At 38.7% G+C, this 24,220-nt stretch overlaps 1 protein-coding gene across 1 annotated transcript in view; it reads right to left on the bottom strand.

The window, feature by feature from the left end:
* Window positions 1-24,220, bottom strand: part of APAF1 (apoptotic peptidase activating factor 1) — a 109,599-nt gene that overhangs the window by 64,870 nt on the left and 20,509 nt on the right. The window contains 7 exon segments of the mRNA XM_042781830.1: window positions 13,033-13,217; window positions 13,661-13,774; window positions 18,003-18,134; window positions 18,743-18,910; window positions 19,325-19,563; window positions 21,256-21,387; window positions 21,599-21,711. Of these exon segments, the coding sequence (XP_042637764.1) occupies window positions 13,033-13,217; window positions 13,661-13,774; window positions 18,003-18,134; window positions 18,743-18,910; window positions 19,325-19,563; window positions 21,256-21,387; window positions 21,599-21,711 (1,083 nt within the window).

Raw genomic sequence — 24,220 nt, 5'->3', positions numbered from 1 at the left:
GGGATTAACTACCACCAGCTGCCCAGCCACTCAACCAGGCCCAGCCAAGTTGACACAAACTGAACTACCAGAGTTAGGGACACACAAACATGTAATCCTCACAACAGTGCTATAAAATACCATTAGACAAAGGACTTGAATAATCTGTCCCCTGAAGATGCACAACTAATAAACAGCAGTACTGGGATTTGAGTTCAGGCAGTCCAGAGCCAGAGTCTGTTCCTTCACTGTCCAAACTACATCATAGAACAAGGACTGGTACGGGAGAAAAAAACAAGTAAAAAAAACAATCACATAAATTGTGACAAATGTTATGATACTGGGTTAACAAGGAGTATTCTGGAATACAGACAGAACTAACCTAACCTCAATGAGTTAGAGGACTACTTCTCAGGGAGTGTGAAGCCTTCACTTTCTAAGAAAGTGTAAAGAATGGTTAACCCTGAGAAGGAGGAAGTAGGGTACAGATAGGGAGTATTTGACTTCATTTTACATCCCTCTAAGGCGCTATGGGGGAGCTCTGGTAGCGTAGTGCCTAAGGCACTGGACTGCTAACCAGAAGGCTGGCGGTTCAAACCCATCAGCCACTCCTCGGAAGGAAGATGGGGCAATCTACTTTCATAGTGATACTGCCTCGGAAACCCAAGGAGGGGTCTCTATGAATCAGGTCCAACTCAATGGCACAGAACAACAACAATAAGGCGCTATGGTGGCTCAGTGGTTAAGATATTCAGCCACTAACCAAAGGGTCAGTGGTTCAGAGCCACCAGATGCTCTATGGGAGAAAGATGAGACAGTCTGCTTCCATAAAAATTACAGTCTTTGAAACCCCATGGGGCAGAGTTCTACTCTGTCCTATAGGGTCGCTATGGAATCAACTTGATAGCACTGAGTTTCTCAATACTGTTTTTATCAGGAACATTTAATACTTTCCAAATGAAAATAAAACAAAAAACAATTATTTATTCAATTAAGTTTTAAAATAATCACAGAAAGAGGAAAGAATGAATAGGTGCAGCACAGGACATTTTTAGGCAGTGATCCTAAATAATAGTATAATGGTGGACACATGGCATTATCATGCATTTGTCAAAACTCACAGAACTGTACAATACAGAGTGAAACCTAATGTAAATTATGGACTTTAGTTAATACTAATATCAAGATTCATTATCAATTGTAATAAATGTACCACACGAACAGAATGCAAGATACTAGTTAATAATAAGAGAAACAGTGAGGTATATATGAAGAGGTTATATATGGGAATCTATTTTTTGCACTGTATCTCCATAAACCAAAGCCTCCCCTTAAAAAAAAAAAAAAAAACCTCTGTGGTGTAGTAAATTACTTAGTGTGGCTTTTCTACCCACAAGTCTTTGTAAGCTCCAAGGTGGGATTTTCTGTGAGCAACTGAGGAGCTCCTGATTGCTGAAGTTGTCCACCTGGAGTATTTCTGTTGGGAGTGGCACAAAACAATGTTCTGGGAGGTGCCCACTCTCTCTCAGGTGCTTAGAGTTCTGATGCTATGATTGGCTAGTTTGGCCACTCTGCTGGGCTCAAAAGGAGGCCTCCTAGGGGCAGAACTCTCTCTGACTGCTGGTTGAGGAAGATGTGCTGCCGAAAGAGACACGTGCCCCTGAAAGAGACACGTAGTGCTGGGAAAGAGACGCAAGAGACATACATTGCTGAGTGAGACACCGAGGGACCAACACTGCTGGGAAAGAGACTGTGAGAGACTGTTGGCTGAGGGACGGTGAGCTGGGAGAAAGACTGAAGGTTCTTCCTGAACTTGAGTTGTATGTAGCCTGGTGCTTCCCTAATAAACCCCGTAATCCGTGAGTTCTGTGTGGCCATTATAGCGAATTATCGAACCCAGAGGAGAGGTGGTGGGTGCTTTGGGAGGAACAGTTGGTGAAAGGGCTGGAGGGAGGCAGCATGTCTGGCCTCGCAGGAATAGGCCTTGGATTATTGATGGTAATTCTGTCTTCCTCTTGTGGGGTTCTAGGAGGTCAGAATATGAGGCCTCCTTGCCCTTTTTGCACCCTCTAAGAAATCACTTCCTTCATGGACCTATCCCTGAATTTCTTATCTATCCAAGTTAATTTCCCACTTTTCAGTCCTACTTCTATTTCACACACACTTCTATTGCTGCACTCATCACATTATATTGTAATTATTTGCTTAAACTTCTTTGTTCACTATTAGATTGTGAGTACCTTATGGAGAGCCTTAGCTCTGGTGGCACTGTGGTTAAAGCTTTGGACTGCTAACCAAAAGGTCAGCAGTTCACACCCACCAGACACTCTGGAAGAGAAAGTCTGCTTCCATGAATATTTATAGCTTTTGACTTAATGAACACTAGGTTTAGTTTTTTGGTTTGGGGATAGCCTTAGTACCTAGTAATAGTGTTAAGTGTATTACAAAAACCTCAAGTATTTGATGGAAGAAGAGAGGCAGGAACAGAAAGAGGAAATAACATGTGTGGCTAACTGCCTCCATGAACAACTGTCTCCCTTGCCCTGAGACCAGAAGAGCTAGATGGTGCCCAGCTATCATCACTGAATGTCTTGATCAAACATTCTATAGCAGAATCCTGATCAAAATGGGGGAAATGCAGAACAGAACTTCAAATTCTCATACAGTCTAGACTTCCTGGAGCAATGAAGGTTGGATGAACCCCTGAAACTACTGCCCTGAGATATCATCTTTAAAACTTAAACCAAAAATATCCTCCTAAAGGCTTCTTAGAACCAAACAATAGTTTAGCTAAACTAGTTAAGACTATCTGCCTTGAACATGCTCTTTGAAGAACTATCTCTACGGGATCAAACTGACAACAGCAACTGGAAAGATTAGATAGGAACCTGGAGGGCAGTGAATTATGTTAATGGAGGAAGAACAATTCAGAAAAGGAGAGTGAGAATGGTTACACAACTCAGTGAATACAATCAGTGTCACTGAATTGTATATGTAGTAACTGTTGAATCAGTATATGTTTTGCTGTGCATATTTTCAACAACAAAATAAAATAATCTCAAGTCTTTGTTAAACTAAACTGAATTAAGGAATCACTTATGACAACCTGACTTATTTGAAAGAGGGCCCAGGATCATAAAGAGTGTAGATACCAACCTGTAGTTCCATTAAGATGTAAATTATCCATGTGCAAAAGCTAAATTGATAATTACGAGTTATAAGTATGGATGGTTCCATCCATGGACAGCTAATCTTCAACAAAGGACTGAAATCCATTAAATGGAGAGAAAAATCTCTTTAACAAATGGTGCTGGCAAAACTCAATATCCATTTGCAGAAAAATGAAACAGAATCCATACTTCACATCATATACAAAAACTAACTCAAAATAGATCGAAGACCTAAACCTAAAACTATAAAGACTGTGGAAGGAAAAATAGAGGCAAACTTAGGAATTCTAACTTATGGCATAAATAGTCTATCAAGCATAACTAAAAACTCACAAACAGTAGAAGATAAACTAGGTGACAGGGACTGTCCACCAGATACCCTCCTGGTATCTGAAATACCAGTGGCACAGCCTCCAGCCTCACAGCAACATACAAGCCACCACAGTACAACAAAATGACAGATGAGTGGTGGCCAGCAATAATAGCAATGATCAAAAATACAGAAAACAACAAACACCAGTGAGGATGTGGGTAGACTGGAACTCTCATACATTGCTAGAAGGACTGTAAAATGTAACACCACTGTAGAAAATAGTTTGGCGTCTTCTCTAAAAGTCAGAAATAGGATACCATTTAAGACAGCAATCCCAATACTAGGTATATATCCTAAAGGAGTAAGAGCCATGACATTAATAGATACATGCACACCCATATTCATGACAGCATTGCTCACAATAGCAAAAAGACGGAAACAACCTAAGTTGCCATCACGTGGGTGTATGAATGGATAAACAAACTATGGTACATACACACAATGGGATACTATGCAATGTTACAAGAATAATGATGAATCTGCAAAACGTCTCACAACATGGATGAACGTGAAGGACATTATGCTGAGTGAAATAAGTCAATCACAAAAAGACAAATATTATGTGAGATCAATATAACAAAAAGTCAAGAAAAGGTTTACACACAGAAAGAAGCATTCTTTAATGGTTAGCAGGGAAGGGAGAGAAAATTACTCACTACGTAGTAGACATGTATTACCTTAAGTGAAAAGAAAGGTAATACAAAATAAGGGGAGGTCAACACAACATGACCAAGGTAAAGGATGATACTAGGAGGTATGCAAGAGTCAAAGGCAACAATGGTAAATATTATTACACAATCCTGCAACAATGGTAATAACAATCTATGAGTGGATACATAGGTAGATATGTAAGCTGAACAGGCCTGGGAAGGTATATGGGAGTATACCCATGAGCACATATAGGTTTGGTAGAGGAAAGTTCTATACACATATTTTTATGTGCTACATATATATCCAAGTACATAGTAGAGCAAACGGGGTCAAAGTTACACAAACTTTTTAGCCATAATTAATCACCTTGAGAGACTGAGTCACTGGGCTCAGTGGACTTAGGATCAAAGTCTCAGGAGACATTTAGGTCAAGTGGCACAACATCGTTCATAGATGATGTTCCATATCCTACTTTGCTGAATAACAACTGGGGTCTTAAAAGCTTGTGAGTGGCCAGCTAACATACAACTATACATCTCTTCTCCTCCAGAACAAAGGAGAATGAAGAAAATCAAAGACTCAAGGAAACAAAGACTAATGGACCAATAGACCATGAACTATAGCCTCCATTCCCTGAAGAACTAGATTGGTCCCTGGCTACCACTACCAAGTGCTCTGCTCAGGATCACAACAGAAGGCAGTGGACAGAGTGGGAGGAAAATGTAAAACAAAATTCTTAATCATAAAATAGAAACTAGTGAAACCCCCCAAGACTGTGGCCTTTAGACACCCTTCAAACATGGAATTGAACTCATGCTCAGAGATTACCTTTCAGACAGGACTATAAAGTGAATAATACACCTGTGAGGAACGTGTTCTTCAAAAACAATCATCCATACAAGAGTAGCATTAGCCTAAAAGCAAGTTCAGGAGGAAAGAACAGAGAAGGAAAGATGGGTGAATGGAAACAGGGAACCTAAGGAGGAGGTAGGAAGAGCGCTGTTACATTGAGGGGATTGTAACTAAAGTCACAAAACAAAATGTGTATAAATCTTTGACTGGAAAACTAATTTGCCCTGTAAACTTTCAACCAAGGCAAAATAAAATGTTCAAAAAAGAAAAAAAAAAAAAGAAAGACACATGCCATTTGGAAATAGCACAGAAAATAAAGCCACACAGACCCAAGGTTTGAATCCCATTCAGCAAGCTACATGTCAAGCTTAGTCAAGTTCTAACCTCTGTGTGTCTGTTTTCCATTTATAAAATAAGGCAAATGATATCTACCTTATAAGGCTTTTTTGAAGATTAAATGGAGTAACATATGTGAGCATATAACAGACATTAAAAAGAGAGTAGCTTATCCTTTCCTTTTTATAGTAATTGATAAGATCAAGTGAAGAGCAAAAGTGGAGTAGAGGATTTCACTATCCAATGAAAGTATAATAAGGACTGACCACATGACTATTTTGCTTTCTATCTCTGGGTGGCACAAATGATTACGTGATTTACCGTTAACTGAAAGGTTGGTGGCTCAAACTCTCTGAAAGGCACCTTGGAAGACAAGTCTACCATTATCTTCCAAAAGGTCACAACCTTGAAAATCCATATGGAGCAGTTCTACTCTGCAAACATGGGGTTTGCCAAGAGTCACAATCAACTTGAGGGCAACTAACAAGTGGAAGACAAAGTGATAATACCTCGTACTCGCTGTTGTTGTTGTTAGGTGCCATCAAGTCAGCTCCAACTCATAGTGACCCTATGTACAACCGAATGAAACACTGCCCGGTCCTGTGCCAGCCTCCCAATCTTTGCTATCCTTAGCCATCATTGCAGCCAGCCTGTTAGTCTATCTCCTGGAGGGTCCTCCCCTTTTTCACTGACTCTCTACTTTACCAAGCATGATATCCTTCTCCAGGGACTAGTCCCTTCTGACATGTCCAGTGTACGTGAAATGATGTCTGGCCATTCTTGCTTCTAAGGAGCATTCCATCTGTATTTCTTCCAAGACAGATTTGTTCATTCTCTGGCAGTCCATGGTATTTTCAGTGTTCTTCACCAATACCACACAACAAGCAAATGCATCAATTCTTCTTCAATCTTCCTTATTCACTGTCTAGCTTTTACACAGATACAAGCCTACTGAAAAAACTACAGTTTGGGTCAGGGGCACCTTAGTCTTCAAAGTGACATCTTTGGCCTTTTTTTTTACTTGAACCAGTCAGAAGCTGTTTTTTTTTTTTTTTTTTTCCTTTTTAATACTTTATTTAAACTTTTTATTGTGATCTGGGTGAAATTTACAAAGCAGATGCATTTTATACTCAACAGTTCATACACATTATGTTTTGTGACACTGATTACATTCCCCACAGTGTAACAGCTTGCCTACCACTTCCTCCCTATGGTTAGCCTTTCACTATATCCTTCTTGCCTGTGCATTTCTGCCTCCCTACATTTCTCCCTGTGTAAATGCTGCCATTCAGATCTCCCATGGTTGACTGTTCTAAGGAGTCATCTCCCTGGTGTAGTTGTTCACCTTGTAGGCCTGTCCACTGTTTGGCTGAGAATTAAGCCACAACAGTGAGTTCAATTCCAGGCTTCAAGGGTGACTAGGGGCCATAGTATCAGAGCTTCCACCAGTCTCTAACTGACGGGTAAATATGTTCTTTTTAATGTTTTCTCTCACTTTGGTTCCACACTTTTTCTCCCACTCTATCCAGGATTTCCAATGTCAATCCTTTTCCAAGACGTGGGCATTGGCAGCCAGGCACAATCTAGTTCTTCTGGTCTCAGGATCATAAAGGCTGATGGTTCATTAGGCCTTTAAACTATTTCCATGTATCTTTGATTTTCTTTACTCGTTTGCTCCAAACGAGACTAATACTTGGATCTTACATGGCCACTCACACACTTTTAAGACCCCAGTTGCTACTCACTAATGTAAGATGTAGAACAGTATTTCTGTGTATTATGTTGTGCCAACTGAGCTTGTAAAATCTTACTGAAAATAATTCAAAAATGGCTGCAGCAGTATATTAACAAAGAACTTCAGAGGTGCAAGCTGGATTCAGAAGAGGACGCTGGATTCAGAAGAGGACGTGGAACAAGGGATATCATAGCTGCTGTCAGATGGATCTTGGCTCAAGGCAAAGAATACCAGAAAGAGGTGTACTTGTGCTTTATTGACTATGCAAAGGCATTTGATTGTGTGGATCATGACAAATTATGGATAACACTGAGAAGAATGGGAATTCCCAAACACTTGACTGTACTAATGAGGAAACTGTACCTTGACCAGGAGGCTGTCGTTCAAATGCAACAAGGGGACACTGCATGATTTAAAGTCAGGGTTGTGTCCTTTCCTCATACTTATTCAATCCATATTCTGAGCAAATAATCCGAGATGCTGGACTATATGAAGAAAATCATGGCATGAGGATTGGAGGAAGAATCATTAACAACCTGTGATACAACTTTGCTTGCTGAAAGTGAAGATGACTTGAGGCATTTACTTATGAAGATTGAGGAACACAGTCTGCAGTATGGATTACATCTCAATATAAAGAAGACAAAAATCCTCACAACTGGACCAATAAGCAGCATCACAATAAATGGAGAAAAGATTGAGGTTGTCAAAGAATTCACATTGCTTGATTTTACAATCGAGGCCAATGGAAGCAGCAGTCAGGACATTAGATGACGTGTAGCACTGGGTAGGTCAGCTGTGAAGGAACTCTTTCAAGTGCTGAGGAGCAAGGGTGTCTCCTTGAGGACTAAGGTGCGCCTGACACAAGCCATGACATTTCTAATCACCTTGTATGTATGTGAGAGCTGGACAATGAATAAGGAAGACAGAAAAAGAGTTGATGCTTTTGAGTTGTGGTGCTGGTGAAGAATGCTGAAGGTACCATGGACTGCCAAAAAACTAACAGATCTGTCCTGGAAGAAGTGCAACCGAGATGCTCCTTGGAAGTGAGGATGGCCAGATTTCATCTCACCTACCTTGGTCATGTTGTCAAGAGGGGACCATTCTCTAGAGAAGGATGTCATGCTTGGTAAGGTAGAGGGTCGACAAAAGAGGGGAAGGCCTTCGACGAGATGGAATGACACAGTGGCTGCGACAATGGGCTCAAGTATAGCAAGGATCATGGAGCTGGTGCGGGATCGGCAGTGTTCTATTCTGCTGTGCATGGAGTCACTATGAGTCGGAAGCAACTCGACAGCACCTAACAACAACAACAACAACTAAGCTTGATGTCCCCCACGACCATAGTCCCATGGTCCCCAGCCCTCAGGCCCAGTAACTCACTCCTTCAAGATAGCTCAGTTTTAGCTAAGAAGTTATCCTAACTTTGCCCTGTTAGCTCTATAATGCATATGGACACTTTTATAACACAAATACTTATGTAGAAATATTGTCTGTCGAACATTTTGCAGCAGATATGCCCAGTGCAACATGCTGTCTGATTTCTTGACTGCTAATTCCATGGGCTTTGATTGGGGACCCAGGGGAAATGAAATCACTGACAACTTCGATCTTTTCTCCATTTATTATGAAGCTGCTTATTGGTCCAGCTGTGAGGATTTTTGTTTTATGTTGACATGTAATCCACACTGAAGGTTGTAATCTTTGATTTTCATCAGTAAGTGCTTCAAGTCATCATCACTTTCAGCAAGCAAGGTTGTGTCACCTGTGTATCATATGTTGTTAATGAGTCTTCTCCACTCCTGATGCGCATTCTTCATGTAGTCCAGCTTCTCAGATTATCTCCTCAGCATGCAGATTGGATAAGAATGGTAAAAAGGATACAGTCCTGATGCACAGACTTCCCTGAGTTTAAACCATGCAGTATCCCCTTGTTCTGTTCGAATGACTACCTCTTGGTCTATGTACGGGTTCCTCATGAGCACCATTAAACGTTCTGGAATTCCTATTCTTCACAACGTTATCCATGATCTGTTATGAACCACACAGTCAAATGTCTTTGCATAGTCAATAAAACACAGGTAGACATATTTCTGGTATTCTTTGCTTTCAGGCAAGATCCATCTGATATCAACAATGATATCCCTTGTTCTACATCCTCTTCTGAATCTGGCTTGAATTTCTGGAAGTTCTCTGTCAATATACTGCTGCAATCATTTTTAAATTATTTTCAGCAAAATTTTACTTTCACGTGATATTAATGATATTGTTTGATAATTTCTGCACTTTGTTGAAATCACCTGCCTTTGCAATCACAAATATGGATCTTTCCCAGTCGACTAGCCAGACAGCTGTCTTCTAAATTTCTTGGCATAAATGAGTAAGCGCCTCCAATGTTGTTTCCGTTTGTTGAAACGTCTCAATATATATTCCTTCAATTCCTAGAGCCTTGTTTTTAGTCAATTCCTTCTGCGCAGCTTGAACTTCTTCCTTCAGTACCATCGGTTCTTCAACATATGCTACCTCCTGAAATGGCTGAATGTTTACCAATTCTTTTTTCCTGTGTGAATATTCATTCCATCTTCTTTTGATGCTTCCTGCATTATTTAATATGTTGCCCATAGAATCCTTCAATATTGCAAGTCGAGGCTTGAATTTTTTCTTCAGTTCTTTCAGCTTAAGAAATGCTGAGCAAGTTCTTGCCTTTTGGTTTTCTAACTCCAGATCTGTGCACATTTCATTATAATACCTTACTTAGTCTTCTCGAGCCATCCTTTGAAATCTTCTGCTCCGCTCTTTTATCATTTCTTCCAATTGCTTTAGCTACTCTCTATAGAAAAGAAATGTGTCTTCTGGCATCCATTTGGTCTTTTCTACCTTTCCTGTCTTTTTAATGACCTTTTGCTTTCTTCGTGTATGATGTTCTTGATGTCAACCTACAACTCTGTCTGGTCTTCGGTCACTTGTGTTCAATGAATCAAACCTATCCTTCAGATGGTCTCAAAACTCAGGTAGGATATAAATAAGATGGTATTTTTGCTCTCATGGACTTGTTTTCATTTTTTTCAGCTTCAACTTGAACTTGTATATGAGCAATTGATGGTCTGTTCCACAGTCAGCTCCTGACCTTGTTCTGATGACACTGAACTTCTCCATTATCTCCTTTCATAAATATAGTCAATTTGATTCCTATGTATTCCATCTGGCAAGGTCCACATGTACAGCAGCCGTCTGAGTTGTTGAAAAAAAGGTATTTACGATGACTAAGTAATTGGCCTTGCAAAATTCTACACTGTGCTCTCTGGTGTCATTCATTTCTAACACCAAGGCCATATTTTCCAACTATTGATGTTTTTGTTTCCAACTTTTGCATTCCAATCACCAGTAAGTATCAATACATCTTGATTGTGTATTTAGTCAATTTCAGATTGCAGAAATTGGTAAAAATCTTCAATTTTTTCATCTTTGACTTCAGTGGTTAATGCATAAATTTGAATAATAGTAGTATTAACTATTTGTAGATGTATGGATGGTAGCTCTGGTGGTGTAGTGCCTAAGGCATTTGACTGCTAACCAGAAGGCTGGCAGTTCAAAACCACCAGCTACTCCTCGGAAGATTGTGCAATCTATTTCCATAAAGATACCGCCTCAGAAACCCAAGGAGGGGTCGCTATGAGTAGGGATCAACTTGATGGCAGTGAGTTTGGTTTTGGTTTTAGATGTATGGATATCATCCTATCACTGAGTGCACTGTACTTCAGCACAGATCTTGAAATGTTCTTTTTGATGATGAATGCTATGCCATTCCTCTTTCTCATCCCTGGCATAGCAGACTATATGACTGTCTCATTTAAAGTGGCCAATACCAGTCCATTTCATCTCACTAATGCCTAGAAAGGAGCTCTGGTGGCATAGTGCCTAAGGCATTTGACTGCTAACCAGAAGGCTGGTGGTTCAAACACATCAGCCACTCCACAGAAGGAATATAGGGCACTCTACTTCCATAGTGACACCTCCTCAGAAACCCAAGGAGGGGTCGCTATGAGTCAGCATCAACTTGATGGCAGTGAGTTTGGTTTTGGTTTTAGATGTATGGATATCATCCTATCACTGAGTGCATTGTACTTCAGCACAGATCTTGAAATGTCCTTTTTGATGATGAATGCTATACCATTCTTCTTTCTCATCCCTGGCATAATAGACCATATGACTGTCTCATTCAAAGTGGCCAATACCAGTTCATTTCAACTCACTGATGCTTAGGAGGGAGCTCTGGTAGCATTGTGCCTAAGGCATTTGACTACTAACCAGAAGGTTGCTGGTTCAAACCCACCAGCCACTCCGCGGAAGGAAGACAGGGCGATCTACTTCTGTAGTGATACCGCCTCAGAAACCCAAGGAGGGGTCGCTAGGAGTCAGATTCAACTCTATGGCAGTGAGTTTGGGTTTTGATTTTGGTTAATGCCTAGGATACTGATCTTTATACATTCCATTTCATTTCTGACAACTTCCATTTTCCTAGATTCATACTTCATACATTCCATGTTCTGATTATTAATGCATGTTTGCAGTGGCTTCTTCTCATTTTGAGTCATGACACATCAGCAAATGATGGTATCAAAAGCTTTCCTCCATCCACGTCATTAAGGCCAACTCTACTTTGAAGAGGTAACTCTTCTCCAGTCATATTCTGAGTGCCTTCCATCTCTTCTCCAGTCATATTCTGGGGCTCATCTTCTGGCACTGTATCAGATCATATTTCACTGCGATTCATAAAGTTTTCCAGTAACATATCACACAGTGTTTCAGTGGTATTTATAAGGTTTTCACTGGCCAATGTTTTCAGAAGCAGATGATCCTGTCCTTTTCCCTAGTCTGTCTTAGTCTGGAAGCGCCACTGAAACCTGCCTGGGTGTCCCTGCTGGTATTTCAAATACCAAGGGCACAGCTTCTAGTATCACAGCAACACAGAAGCCATTATAATACAACAAACTGACAGACGAGTGGCAGTTATAACTATTATGTCATTTAAATCTGCATATAAGTAGTCACTGGGAGCTCTGGTAGCGTAGTGCCTGAGGCACTTGACTGCTAACCAGAAGGCTGGTGGTTCAAACCCACCAGCCACTCCTTGGAAGGAAGGTTGGGCAATCTACTTCCATTGTGATACTACCTTAGAAACCCAAGGAGGGGTCACTATGAGTCGGTCCGACTCAACGGCATGTAACAACAACAACATAAGTAGTCACTATCCCAAAAGATTGTTATCTCCATTTTAAATATGAGAAAAGGTGATACAAACCATTTGTGCTGGTAGCACAGTGATTATAGCACTCAGTGGTAACTGAAAGGCTGGTGGTTCGAACCTATAGGAGAAAGATGTAGCAGTCTGCTCCTTGGAAACTCTATGAGGCAGTTCTCACATGTCCCATAGGTACAATGAGTCAGAAGTAATTCAATAGCAACAGGTCTGGTTTTTTGGGGGGTACTAACCTAAAGGTTGGCAGTTCAAACCCACCCAGAAACACTGTTGAAGAAAGTCCTGGTTACGTGCATTCACAAAGATTACAGCCTAGAAAACTCAGGTCTGTGCCTCCAAAGTCTCTTCATACTCCACTACATTGAAATAAAGTCAAGCATTTGGTATTAATATTTACGATGGCTTGTCATAATACCTTATGTAGGCAAGCATCAATCAATTGGCCAATTATAATATAGTTATATAATAAAATAATACATAGCTTTCAAAGACCCTTTGAAAATACAATTATTTTCCCCTATGGTTACTTCTTGGCAACTTTTCAGTAAGTAAAAATGGTTATTAAAAGTCACAGCTCTGTTCAAAGTAGTTAAATCTTCCCTGAGTGAACTTATTCACCCTGAAACATAATGACAAAGTACATAGCTCCCTATGGTTTCTCTTCTAACCTACTTACATCCACTCCAGGTAAAGCATTCCATTATCGGCCTCCTGCTTGGCCTGCAGCTTAGCTTGCTGATAAACTTCTGAAGTTTCTGGTTCACAGAGACCCAACTGCACAATATTAGGAAATGGCTGTCGTCCAAGAAGGTGCCCATTTAAAGATAAAAACTCCTGAAAATTCTCACAGACTGTGCAATCCTGCAAACAACATGAAATCTCTTAGAAACACAGCTAGAACCAGTTATCTGACATTTTTCTGTTTCTGTGATCTTGTCACTTTGTATACTCAAATGAGACATCTTCTATCTGAACTAAAATTGAATAGCCAACTATTTAGGTAACTTATTACATAGGGACCTCCTGACTTTGGAAGCATAGGGTAAAATTCTCATTGTCAAAGTGTTATTTTCTTAACACACTAAAAACCACTGAACACTATTCTCTTAAACCTTAATCCCATCCATATACTTAGAACACCAGGTAAAAAGAAGGTAATAAGTAGGCTGGGAAGCAAAATAATTAGAATAAGAAGGAGATCAAAGTAGGAAAATCATCTTTCTTTACCCCTTCTACTCTATTACACATAGAATTAAAGGCTAAAACAAAGTGTCTCTAAAAAAACCAATTTTTCATACATATACCTTTTCATCCAATATATGCCTGTATTCCACAAATTCATGAATCAAATGAGCAGGGCCTACAAGTTCTGTTTTTGCTTTAATCCAATCCAGGGAAAACATTAAAGCACAAAGTTCCTTTAAAAAAAGAAGTAATATCACAGCACTGTTAAAGAGGTCATAAAATTTTAAGTATACCACCATTATCCTAACAGTACTTATAAGAAATTTAGCAGATATCTGGAGTTTAAGGGCAAAAAGGGACCTACTAAAAAAGAACCCACCAATAGTTCCAAAGAAACATAAAATGGACCTCATAAATTAAATTTGGATTTAGAGATGTAAATATAAAAATTTTTTAAATACCAGATGACAAAAGTAAACATTTTTGTAACTGTGAGGTGAAGGAGATCTTAGTAAACATGACTGCACTGCAAAACATGAAAAAGACAAATACTGGTGACAATGGTTTCATATTCTACTTTATGGAAAATTCTAACAAAACAATGAAAAAGGAAAACACAAATAGAAAAATAGGTAAAAAGCACTAGATAGGACCAATTCACAAAATATAGATGTAGAGATCACCAAAAATTTTACCAGTAATCAAACCAAAACAACAGAGATTTTATATATATATCTGATTTCTAAAGACTAAAAGGAATGATAATAAGAATAGTTGCTGTAATCACAGGAAATGAGCACTGTCACATACTGTTGATAGTAACCAAAACTAGAGCACCTTTCCTGGAGTGCAGCTTAGCGATTGATCTGTATTAAAATTCAACTGCACACAGCACTGGACCCAGCAATTCTAGTTACAAGAATATAGCCTAAAAAACCAATCAGGTGAGTACACTTAACCTAACTATCCATCAATCAACTGCCCAATTATAATACAGTTACACAGTAAAATAATATGCAGTTTTCAAACTAAAGTCAATCTATATAAATTGCCATTAAAAAGATAACCATTAAATATAATTAAGTTAGGGAAAAAAAAGCAAGTTATAAATTTCTATTTCTACAGAACTTCAAATTCTTACTGGAAACCAGGCTTACTGGACACAATGAGATGGAGGGATCCCCAAATCTAATGCCTGGAGACAACTTTTGAACCTTGAACAAAAACTATGCCATGAAGGCATCTTCAAACTAAACACCTATTTTGCTCAAATAAAGAATGTGTACTTTGAGTACCATGCTCTACTACAGAATTACCCACATGAAATCGAAATGACCCCAGTGACTCTAAAGCTCAGATGAAAACTTCTGGGAGCAGAGAAGCATTGGTGAATCAATAGAGGCAAGAGATCATGAGCATGGTGACACAATGTGGCCACTGTCAATGTACATGCAAACCCTCCTGAACAGGGGTAGCTTTTGTGTATGTATTATCACAAGGGGGACAAAAAACCTCTATTTCTAGTATGAGCCCAATTGCATTTTAAAAACAAATGTTTTTCTCTAAGCACAAAATTATCTAGAAAACTATACACAAAATCATTAGGAATGGTTGTGATCTTCATTTTCTTCTTTGTACTTTTTGTTTCTCTTAAACTATTCCAGTGAAAATAAACCATTACCTTCAAAATCAGAAAAAAAGCTAAAAAAAAAAAAAAAGAAGAAGAAATTGAATCCTGCCACATTATCATACAATAATCAAAAGTTTTGAAAACTGACCAGTAATTCCACTTCTAGGAATTTTCCATGGAAATAGTATCAGTGGAAAGATAAAAAAAGAGCATCCGTTACAGTATCATGAAAGCAAAAAACTGAAAATAATTTCAACGATCAGTAATTAGAATTTGATTAAGTAAATTGGGGCAAAGACATTTATTGGAAAGCCATCATTGCAATGCAGACTATTAAATGTAAACTTTATTTCGCTATTGAAAAAAAAAAGCAGGCTACAAAACAGTACATCATTTTTATAACTAAAACCATAGAAAAATTACTACAATACATATGATTTTGCAAAATGTTATTAACATTTTGAGTAGCTAGTTGAAAATGCATGCGATCAAATACCATCTATGTACTGATGAGTTCCAATTTTTATCTTTACTCCCAAGCTCTTATCTGAAAATCTAGATTCATATATTCTCACTGAGCATGTCCACTATTAATAGTTGTATCAGATTTAATAACTTCAAAGTAAATTCTGAACCAGCCCCATCAAAAAGGAAAAAAAAAAATCCACTTGTTCCTCCCATAGCCTTCCCCAGTTCATGGCAACTCCATTTTTTCCACTGCACAAGCTTGGAGTCATCTGACTTTCTCTCATAATAAACTTCAAATCCATTAGCAAATCATGACAATTCCACCCCTATTCATCACTTCCTTTCTCCTTGTTTCTTCCTTCTTCTGAGCATATACTACTTCTTGACATATTATAAACGTATGCTTATTGTCTCTCTCCCTGCAGAATGTAAGTTTCGTAAGAGCAGGGACCTTGTGCCTATGCTACATCCTCATAATGTAAGAACAGTATCAGAGTATCATGCTACTGCTTACCTGTTGAGTCAGTTGTGACTCAAAGCCACCCTAAGTACAACAGAACAAAACACTGCCTAGTCCTGCGCCAGCCTCACAATCTTTGCAATGCTTGAGCCCACCGCTGCAGCCACTCTGTCAGTCCATCTCACTGAGGGTCTTCTCCTTTTTTGCTGTCCCTCTACTTTACCAAACATAATATCCTTCTCCAGGGGCTGGTCCCATCTGACAATGTGACCAAAGTATGTAAAATGAAGTCTGGCCATTCTCATTTCTAAGAAGCATTCCGGCTGTACTTCTTTCAAGACAGACTTGTTCATTCTTCTTGCATTCTATGGTATTTCCAATATTCTTCACCAATAACAATTAAAAAAGCATCAATTCTTCTGTAGTTTTCCTCATGCATTGTCCAGTTTTCACACATGTATGAGGTGACTGAAAATACCATGCTTTCGGGTAAGTACACCTTAATCTTCAAAGGGACATCTTTGTTCCTGAACACTTTTAAAGAGGTCTTTTCAGCAGATTTGTCCAGTGCAATATGACATCTAATTTCATTGACTGTGGATCCAAGTAAAATGAAATCCTGGACAACTTCAATCCTTTCTCGATCTATTGCTTACTGGTCGAGTTGTGAGGATTTTCATTTTCTTTATGTTGAGATCTAATCCATACTGAAGGCTGTAGTCTTTGATCTTTCTTCACCAGTAAGTGCTTCAAGTCAACTTCACTTTCAGCAAGCAAGTGCTTCAAGTTATCTTCACTTTCAGCAAGCAAGGCTGTGTCATCTGCATATTGCAGTTTGTTAATGAATCTTCCCTCCAATCCTGAGGCCACACTCTTCTTCATATAGTCCAGCTTCTTGGATTATTTCCTCAGCACACAGACTAAGGAAGCACAGTGAAATAAGTACAGCCCTGACACACAGCCTTCCTGATATTAAACCCTGTAGCATCCCCTTGTTCTGTTTGAAAGGCTACCTCTCGGTCTATGTACAGGTTTCTCATGAGCACAATGAAGTGTTCTGGAACTCCCATTCTTCGCAACGTTATCTATAATTTGTTGTGATACACACAGTCGAATGCCTTTGCACAGTCAATATAACACAGGTAAACATCTTTCTGGTACTCTTTAACACAAGAGGCACTCAATAAATAGCTGTTGAATTAATTACTTTTCCACCTTCCACCTTCCACTTCTTAAAGCATAAAAGTAAATGAATATTACCCACAAAAGAAGGTAAGAATGTGAATTTATAGCAAGTTCATTTACCATAATAACTAAAACAAACAGAAAAGAAAACAACCTTGTTGCCACCGAGTCAGTTCTGACTCACGACCACCTCATGTGTTACAGAGCAGAACTGCTTCATAGGATTTTTCTTGGCTATTAGTTTTATGGAAGGAGACAGCCAGGCCTTTCTTCCACAGTGCCACCGGGTGGGTTCAAACTGCCAAACTGTAGGCTAGTACTGTTTGCACCACTAGGAACCTTTTTTTGCAATTACTAAGGTATCTTTTGGGAGCTCTGGTAGCATAGTGGCTAAGACACTTGCCTGCTAACCAGATGGCTGGCGGTTCAAACCCACCAGCCACTCCTCGGAAGGAAGGTTGGGCAATCCTACTTCCGTAGTGATACTGCCTCGGAAACCCAAGGAGGGATCGCTATGAGTCGGGGCCGACTCGATGGCACATAACAACAACAACAAGGTATCTTTTAAATCACTAAAGGGAAAGATAATAACAAAAACAGAAGTACTTTTATAGACTATGGTCCAATAAAAACCATTTTTATTAATAAAAGAAAATCCTAATCATAGGCAAAAGGAAAGTGAGATAAAAGAAAATGATTTATAAATGCATCATCTTACTTTGTGCATATTGGCATTGGCCATGTGATAGGCCAGAAAGTTATACCAGTACATGCAGTCCTCCTGATCTGATGAAAAAGTGTTTAGCTGGTGATGCCTTTGGAACTGAGTAATCATCTTCTTATGCAAATCCTGAAATCCAAATTACACATTTCAAAGGACAGAAACAATTTCATAAACCAAAAAATCACAGTAACTCGTGACCACAGTTAACAACCAACTGTAAGAACACATACTATACCATGAACCCTCAATATGATGTAGTAAGAAGGGCACTATATCACTTCTGTGATATTCTTACCTGAAATGCGTAACCTCAACCTAACCATAAGAAAACATCAGACAAATCCAAATTAAAGGGCATTCTACAAAATCCACGGCCAGCACGCTTCAAAAGTTACAAGACCAGGAAGACAAAGAAAAACTTAAGAATTTTCACAGATTAGAGACTAAGGAAAATGACAACTAAGAAAACATGACAATTACATGCAATACGGCATCCTGAATTGGATCTGGACCAGAAAAAGTGGGAAAACTGTCAAACAACAGTATTGTATTGATGTTAATTTTCTGCCTTTGATAGTTGTATTATGGTTATGTAAGATGTAAACACTAAGGGAAGCTAAGCAAAGGCTATTTTTATAGAACTACTCTTAGTATTTGTGCAACTTTTCTGTAAGTTTAAGATTATTTCAAAATAAAAAGGTAAAAGAAAAAGAATGTACAAAAGATGCAGGTACCTGAAGTTGGCTACGATTCTTCTCTGTAAGGAAATCTACTTGAAGATCATGTAAATAATAACTAAATGACTTTCCATTCCGATCACAGAATAAGAGTGACTTGTTAACAAACTCCTGTAGTATGTCTTCAACTTCTTCAGTTTCCATATCCCAGAGAATACATAATACCTAGGAATCATTTAAATCACTGAATGTGCCACAAAAGTAAAAGGACCAGAACTGCAGGCAACATGTTAACCCAAAATAATCATGTCTTAAAGCCCTGAATGTCTCCATTCCACAAAATGAAGCCCAACTATTCCTTTAGATGGAAAGGACAAGGAGAGAGAACAAAGGGAGAGAAGCTGGAAGTTTCCCCTGCTTCAATGGAACCACTGTAAGAATAGGTAACTAGTTCAACACAGAGCCCATGATGGAGACTAAGAGCAGTTGGATCCTGCACCCTCCATCCTATCACCCCATTCACATGAATCTCATCTTCCTCCAATATGCTCTGTTACAATATGCTCGGTATTAACATCAAAGGTTAGATGCCACAAATACCCAACGATGAGTCTCAAAAATTGCTGATCCTTCTGTTACCTTTGTAGGCACTTTAACATCCTTCTGAAGGATGGAAAGATCTGTGTAATAACTCTTCATGTCTTCTCTGAGCATTTCAACACTTATAGACATGGCTTCATCCAGAGCCTCATAATCGTAAGACGAAGATTTCCTGATTCTCTTAAACTGCTTATTCTGAAGTTGCCTGAGGTAGTAGTCCCAACGATTGGGAAAATCACGTAAAAGTGCACCAATTAAAGACACCACAAGAGGAGAACCTTAAAAAAAAGAAAAACTAGTCACTGTACTATCACCGTCTTATTTTAAAATTACCACTAATTTAAGCATCAACTTATTCTTAGGAAGTAATTTCTACTACATGTTATCCAGACCCAAAACTCACTGCCATCAAGTCGGACCCAACTCATAGTGAACGCTCCTTGGGTTTCCGAGGCAGTATCACTACGAAGTAGATTGCCCAACCTTCCTTCCGAGGAACGGCTGGTGGGTTTGAACCGCCAGCCTTCTGGTTAGCAGTCAAATGCCTTAGGCGCTATGCCACCAGAGCTCCATGTTATACAGGGTCTTAATATATTTATAACCCTTGGGTTTACTGCTAAGTATATTTATTCTAAGGAAGCAATTAGAAATAAGAAAAAGTTCACTTTAAGGATATTTATCACAGCACTATTTAAAATAATGAAAAACCTTAAACAATGTAAATAATGTTAAATAATAGGGAAATGGTTGAATAAATTAAGATGTATCACAGTATTATGTCACTGCTGAATTTGTTTTAAAAAAATATTTAATTACATAGAAAAATGCTCATGATATGTTGTATGAAAAGGGCAAGATTCAAAACTATGTATACGTAATTATTATAAGCCCAATCATCTAAAAAATTTTGTATGCCCATAAAAAACTGGAAGAAATAGTCTCATGATGCTAATAATTATCAGATTATAGATAATTACTATTTTCTCTTTAGCATTTCAAACATTTTTTAAATGTTTCAAAATGGATATTAAGGAATTTGGCTGGTAACCAAAAGGTCAGGAGTTCAAGTCCACCAGCTGCTCAATTGAAAAAAGATGAGGCACTCTGCTTCCAAAAAGATTTACAGCCTTGGAAACCCAATGGGGGTCACTATGAGTTGGAATCAACTCGATGGCAGTGAATGTCGTTTTCTGGTATGTAATACCTTTATACTGAATATAAATCCAGTTGTTTTTTTTAAGTTTAAGATTATTTTTTAAGTCAATTAACTTAAAATCAGGTATTTCGATAGGAAGAAAGGTAAGTCCTATGCATTAATAGCAATGGAAGAAATAATCTCAAGTGTTAATACATTTTTACTACATAAACATTTTTAACTTCTTTATGTCAAAAGACACTACAAATGAAATTAAAAGGCATGCAATAAACTGAGGAAAAACATTTGGAAAAATATGTCCAAGGACTTAAATCTTTAGCTAACATGTATGTAAAAATAAATTTAAAATGATTAAACTCCAAAAGAAAAGTGAGTCAAGGGTAATTTCTTAAAATGAAAATATCCCAATAAACAAGTAAATATTTAACTTTGCTAATAAAAAATGCAAATTAAGGTAACACTGGTTTTTGCTTATCAAATTAGAACACTGTTTCTATAAAATCTCAACTCAAAAAACATAAATAAATTCTGTCTTTCATTATACTTTTACTCTTCATCAGGTATCATGCCTTCATGTCACTCTTCTCACCAGTGAGATTCCTAACATACTGTGTGTGGTTCATTCAATATTTTCTAAATAAATGAATAGCATGAAAGTAAGTTTATCATTTAAGGTATTAAGAACTTAAAACACTAAATATCCTAGAAAAAAATTCAGTGTGTTCATATGCTAAATATCATATTCATTAGTTTAATTTACAAAATGGAATAAATAGCCCCATAAACTCTTCATACACAAAGTAAGTAACTATACCTTTACATTCTCTTATAATACTATGAGCTTGTTCTGGCAAATCTGCTTTCTTCATATTAACAAAGAGAGATAAAATTTCAAGTCCTTTTTCTTTTCCTAAGCCACTCTCCATAGGAATTACATATTTAGGGCCTGCAACAGAAATAAAGACACAGTAAGTGACTTGGTATGTCATACAGACCTGGAGATCTACTCTTACAAAGATTATAGCCTAAGAAACCCAATGGGACAGTTCTACCCTGTCCTATAGGGTTGCTATGAGTCAGAATCAACAATAACAACATATTTAAATATAATTAAATTAAAATATAAAGGTACTATAAAGCAAATTAATAATTCTTACCCATTACTGAATCTGTAACACTCTTGTCTCTGGTTGTAAGAAGAATCTGACATTGATTGTCAAAAGCTTTTAAAACCCAAGAATCCCAAACATCATCTAAGATCAAGAGAGACCTAATTAAGGAAAAAAAATTAAAACTCCAATGAGTTACTAACAGCAATTATTTTAAGTTTCTTTTAAAAAAGATAATGCTACCAGGGCCTTTTAAAATCTAAAAAAAAAGAGAACAGATGTCTACTTTATAGTTCTTCCTTTCTTCTTTACTATACCATTTTCCCAATATGCTGCTTTAAATAAGAAGAAAAAAGTAGTCTTCCCACTTCCCCTTCCACATGCCCCAAAATCAGCACACATTACCCTACAGAAAGCAGACTACATAGATCATGTAAGTATTATTGATTTATTGGTTCAATCATTACTTATCTAGTGCCTAAAAAGAACTACCCAAGTAATAGGATCTCCCAATTCAGTCTTCAAGCACCAAACCAAACTGGAACTGGGCCAAGGTTGGTATTAGGGTGAATTAGACAGCACTGATGATATCTGACCACTTTTGACCTATAACTGACAATTTTATATCCTACAACCTAATAGGATGTACTAGTACACTTGTTGTTGCTATTATTTGCCCTCAAGTCAGACTCCACCTATAGTGACCCCTCCTTGAGTTTCCGAGGCAGGATCACTATGGAAGTAGATTGCCCAACCTTCGTTTCGAGGAGTGGCTGGTGGGTTTGAACCACCAGGCTTCTGGTTAGCAGTCAAGTGCCTTAGGCACTACGCTACCAGAGCTCCATACTAGTACACTAGCGAGGTTTACTTTTTTGCATCTAAGAAATCAGTTTGTTTACTCATAATGACAAGGTACTTCTGTGTCAATTTCTGAACAGTCTAAGAACTTTTTTAAATTCACCAAAATAGAGGGAAAAAATATACATCTAAAATCTGATAGCATAATTATACACTAGTACCTGAATGGCACACTACTTCTGTATAAATCAAAACCCAAAGGCACTGCTATTGAGTCGATTCCAATTAACGGCAACCCCCCCACTGGGCTTCCGAGATGGTAAATCTTTACTGAAGCAGATTGTCCCGTCTTGCTGTTGTGGACTGGATGGTGGGTTTGAACCACCAACCTTCCAGTTAGCAGTCAGATGCCTTAGACACTGTGCTATCAGAGTTCCTTCTACTTCTGTACAGTCCAAATAGAATCATTCCAGGTACATACAAAAGGTTGACAAATTGTAAAAACACAAACTAAAATGATACTGAGAGAGAAACAAAAGAATTGGTGTTATAAAACATGATCTGATACATCTGATAGTGGCTGCCATGTTTTCTTGAGCAGAAGTCACTTTTATTTTCCAAAAAAAGGAAGTGAGTTTATATGAGAAGTTACTGAGCATGAAAAAGAGGATGGGTAGTGGTCTCAGTCTGAATCCCTCCAGGAAAATGGACACCAGTGACTATCCAGGTTAAGGCAGGAGTGATGGAGGTGGATGGACAAAAAGAAGAGAGGAGGGAGGCCCCCTGCAGTGGGAATGCACCAGAACACCTAGAGGTTTTCTCCAAAAACTCCTCCTGCCCCTAGCATTGTGACAGTAATCCTCTCTCAAATTTGAGAACCACTGCCATACTCGGCCGCTTTTACCTGTGAAAGTGTGCTGCATCCCCCAGTGCATTCCAAAACCGAGAACACCAAACTCACTGCTGTAGATTCGGTCCCGACTCACAGAGACCCCTCCTTGGGTTTCTGAGGTGGTATCTGTACATAAGTAGATTGCCCAACCTTCCTTCCGAGGAGTGGCTGGCAGGTTTGAACCGTCAGCCTTCCGGTTAGCAGTCAAATGCCTTAGGCACTACGCCACCAGAGGCATTAAAAAAACCTCAGCTCCCCTGCTTAGTTCTCTTCCCAATATTCTTTAACACTCCCAAGGTATGCTTTATTCATCATTGTACTTACAACACTTGGCCCAGAACCCAGCCCAACATCCAATATGATTACATGAACAAATGAAAGAATAAGTGCTAGATGATTGAAATCTAACTGTTGATTGCTTTTGAGCTTATACTGTTAACACAAGCAGTAACTAAGCTGCTCTCTCCCTGAAAACTACCAAATAGTTGGTAACAGTGCCTGACACATAATTATAATGGCAATTAATTAATTAATTAAAGAATAAAGAAACATCTGAAGTATGCGGAAGTAGAAGAATTATGTTTATATCACTAAAAAAATTCAGACAAGAGAAGGGTCCTGCAAAAAGGAAGAGGAGGCCACATGTTCTGACCTCCTAGAACCCCACAAGAGGAAGACAGAATTACCATCAATAACCCAAGGCCTATTCCTGCGAGGCCAGACATGCTGCCTCCCTCCAGCCCTTTCACCAACCATTCCTCCCAAAGCACCCACCACCTCTCCTCTGGGTTCGATAATTCGCTGCAATGGCCACACAGAACTCACGGATTACGGGGTTTATTAGGGAAGCACCAGGCTACAACTCAAGTTCAGGAAGAATGCTCAGTCTCTCTCCCAGCCCACCGTCCCTCAGCCAAAAGTCTCTCAGAGTCTCTTTCCCGGCAGTACCGGTCCCTCGGTGTCTCACTCAGCAATGTATG

This window comes from Orycteropus afer, unplaced genomic scaffold (genome assembly GCF_000298275.1).
Source record: "Orycteropus afer afer isolate SDZICR_OR568_19922 unplaced genomic scaffold, OryAfe1.0 scaffold00177, whole genome shotgun sequence".
NCBI classification, from domain to species: domain Eukaryota; kingdom Metazoa; phylum Chordata; class Mammalia; order Tubulidentata; family Orycteropodidae; genus Orycteropus; species Orycteropus afer.
This window is presented reverse-complemented; position numbering and strand designations above follow the sequence as displayed.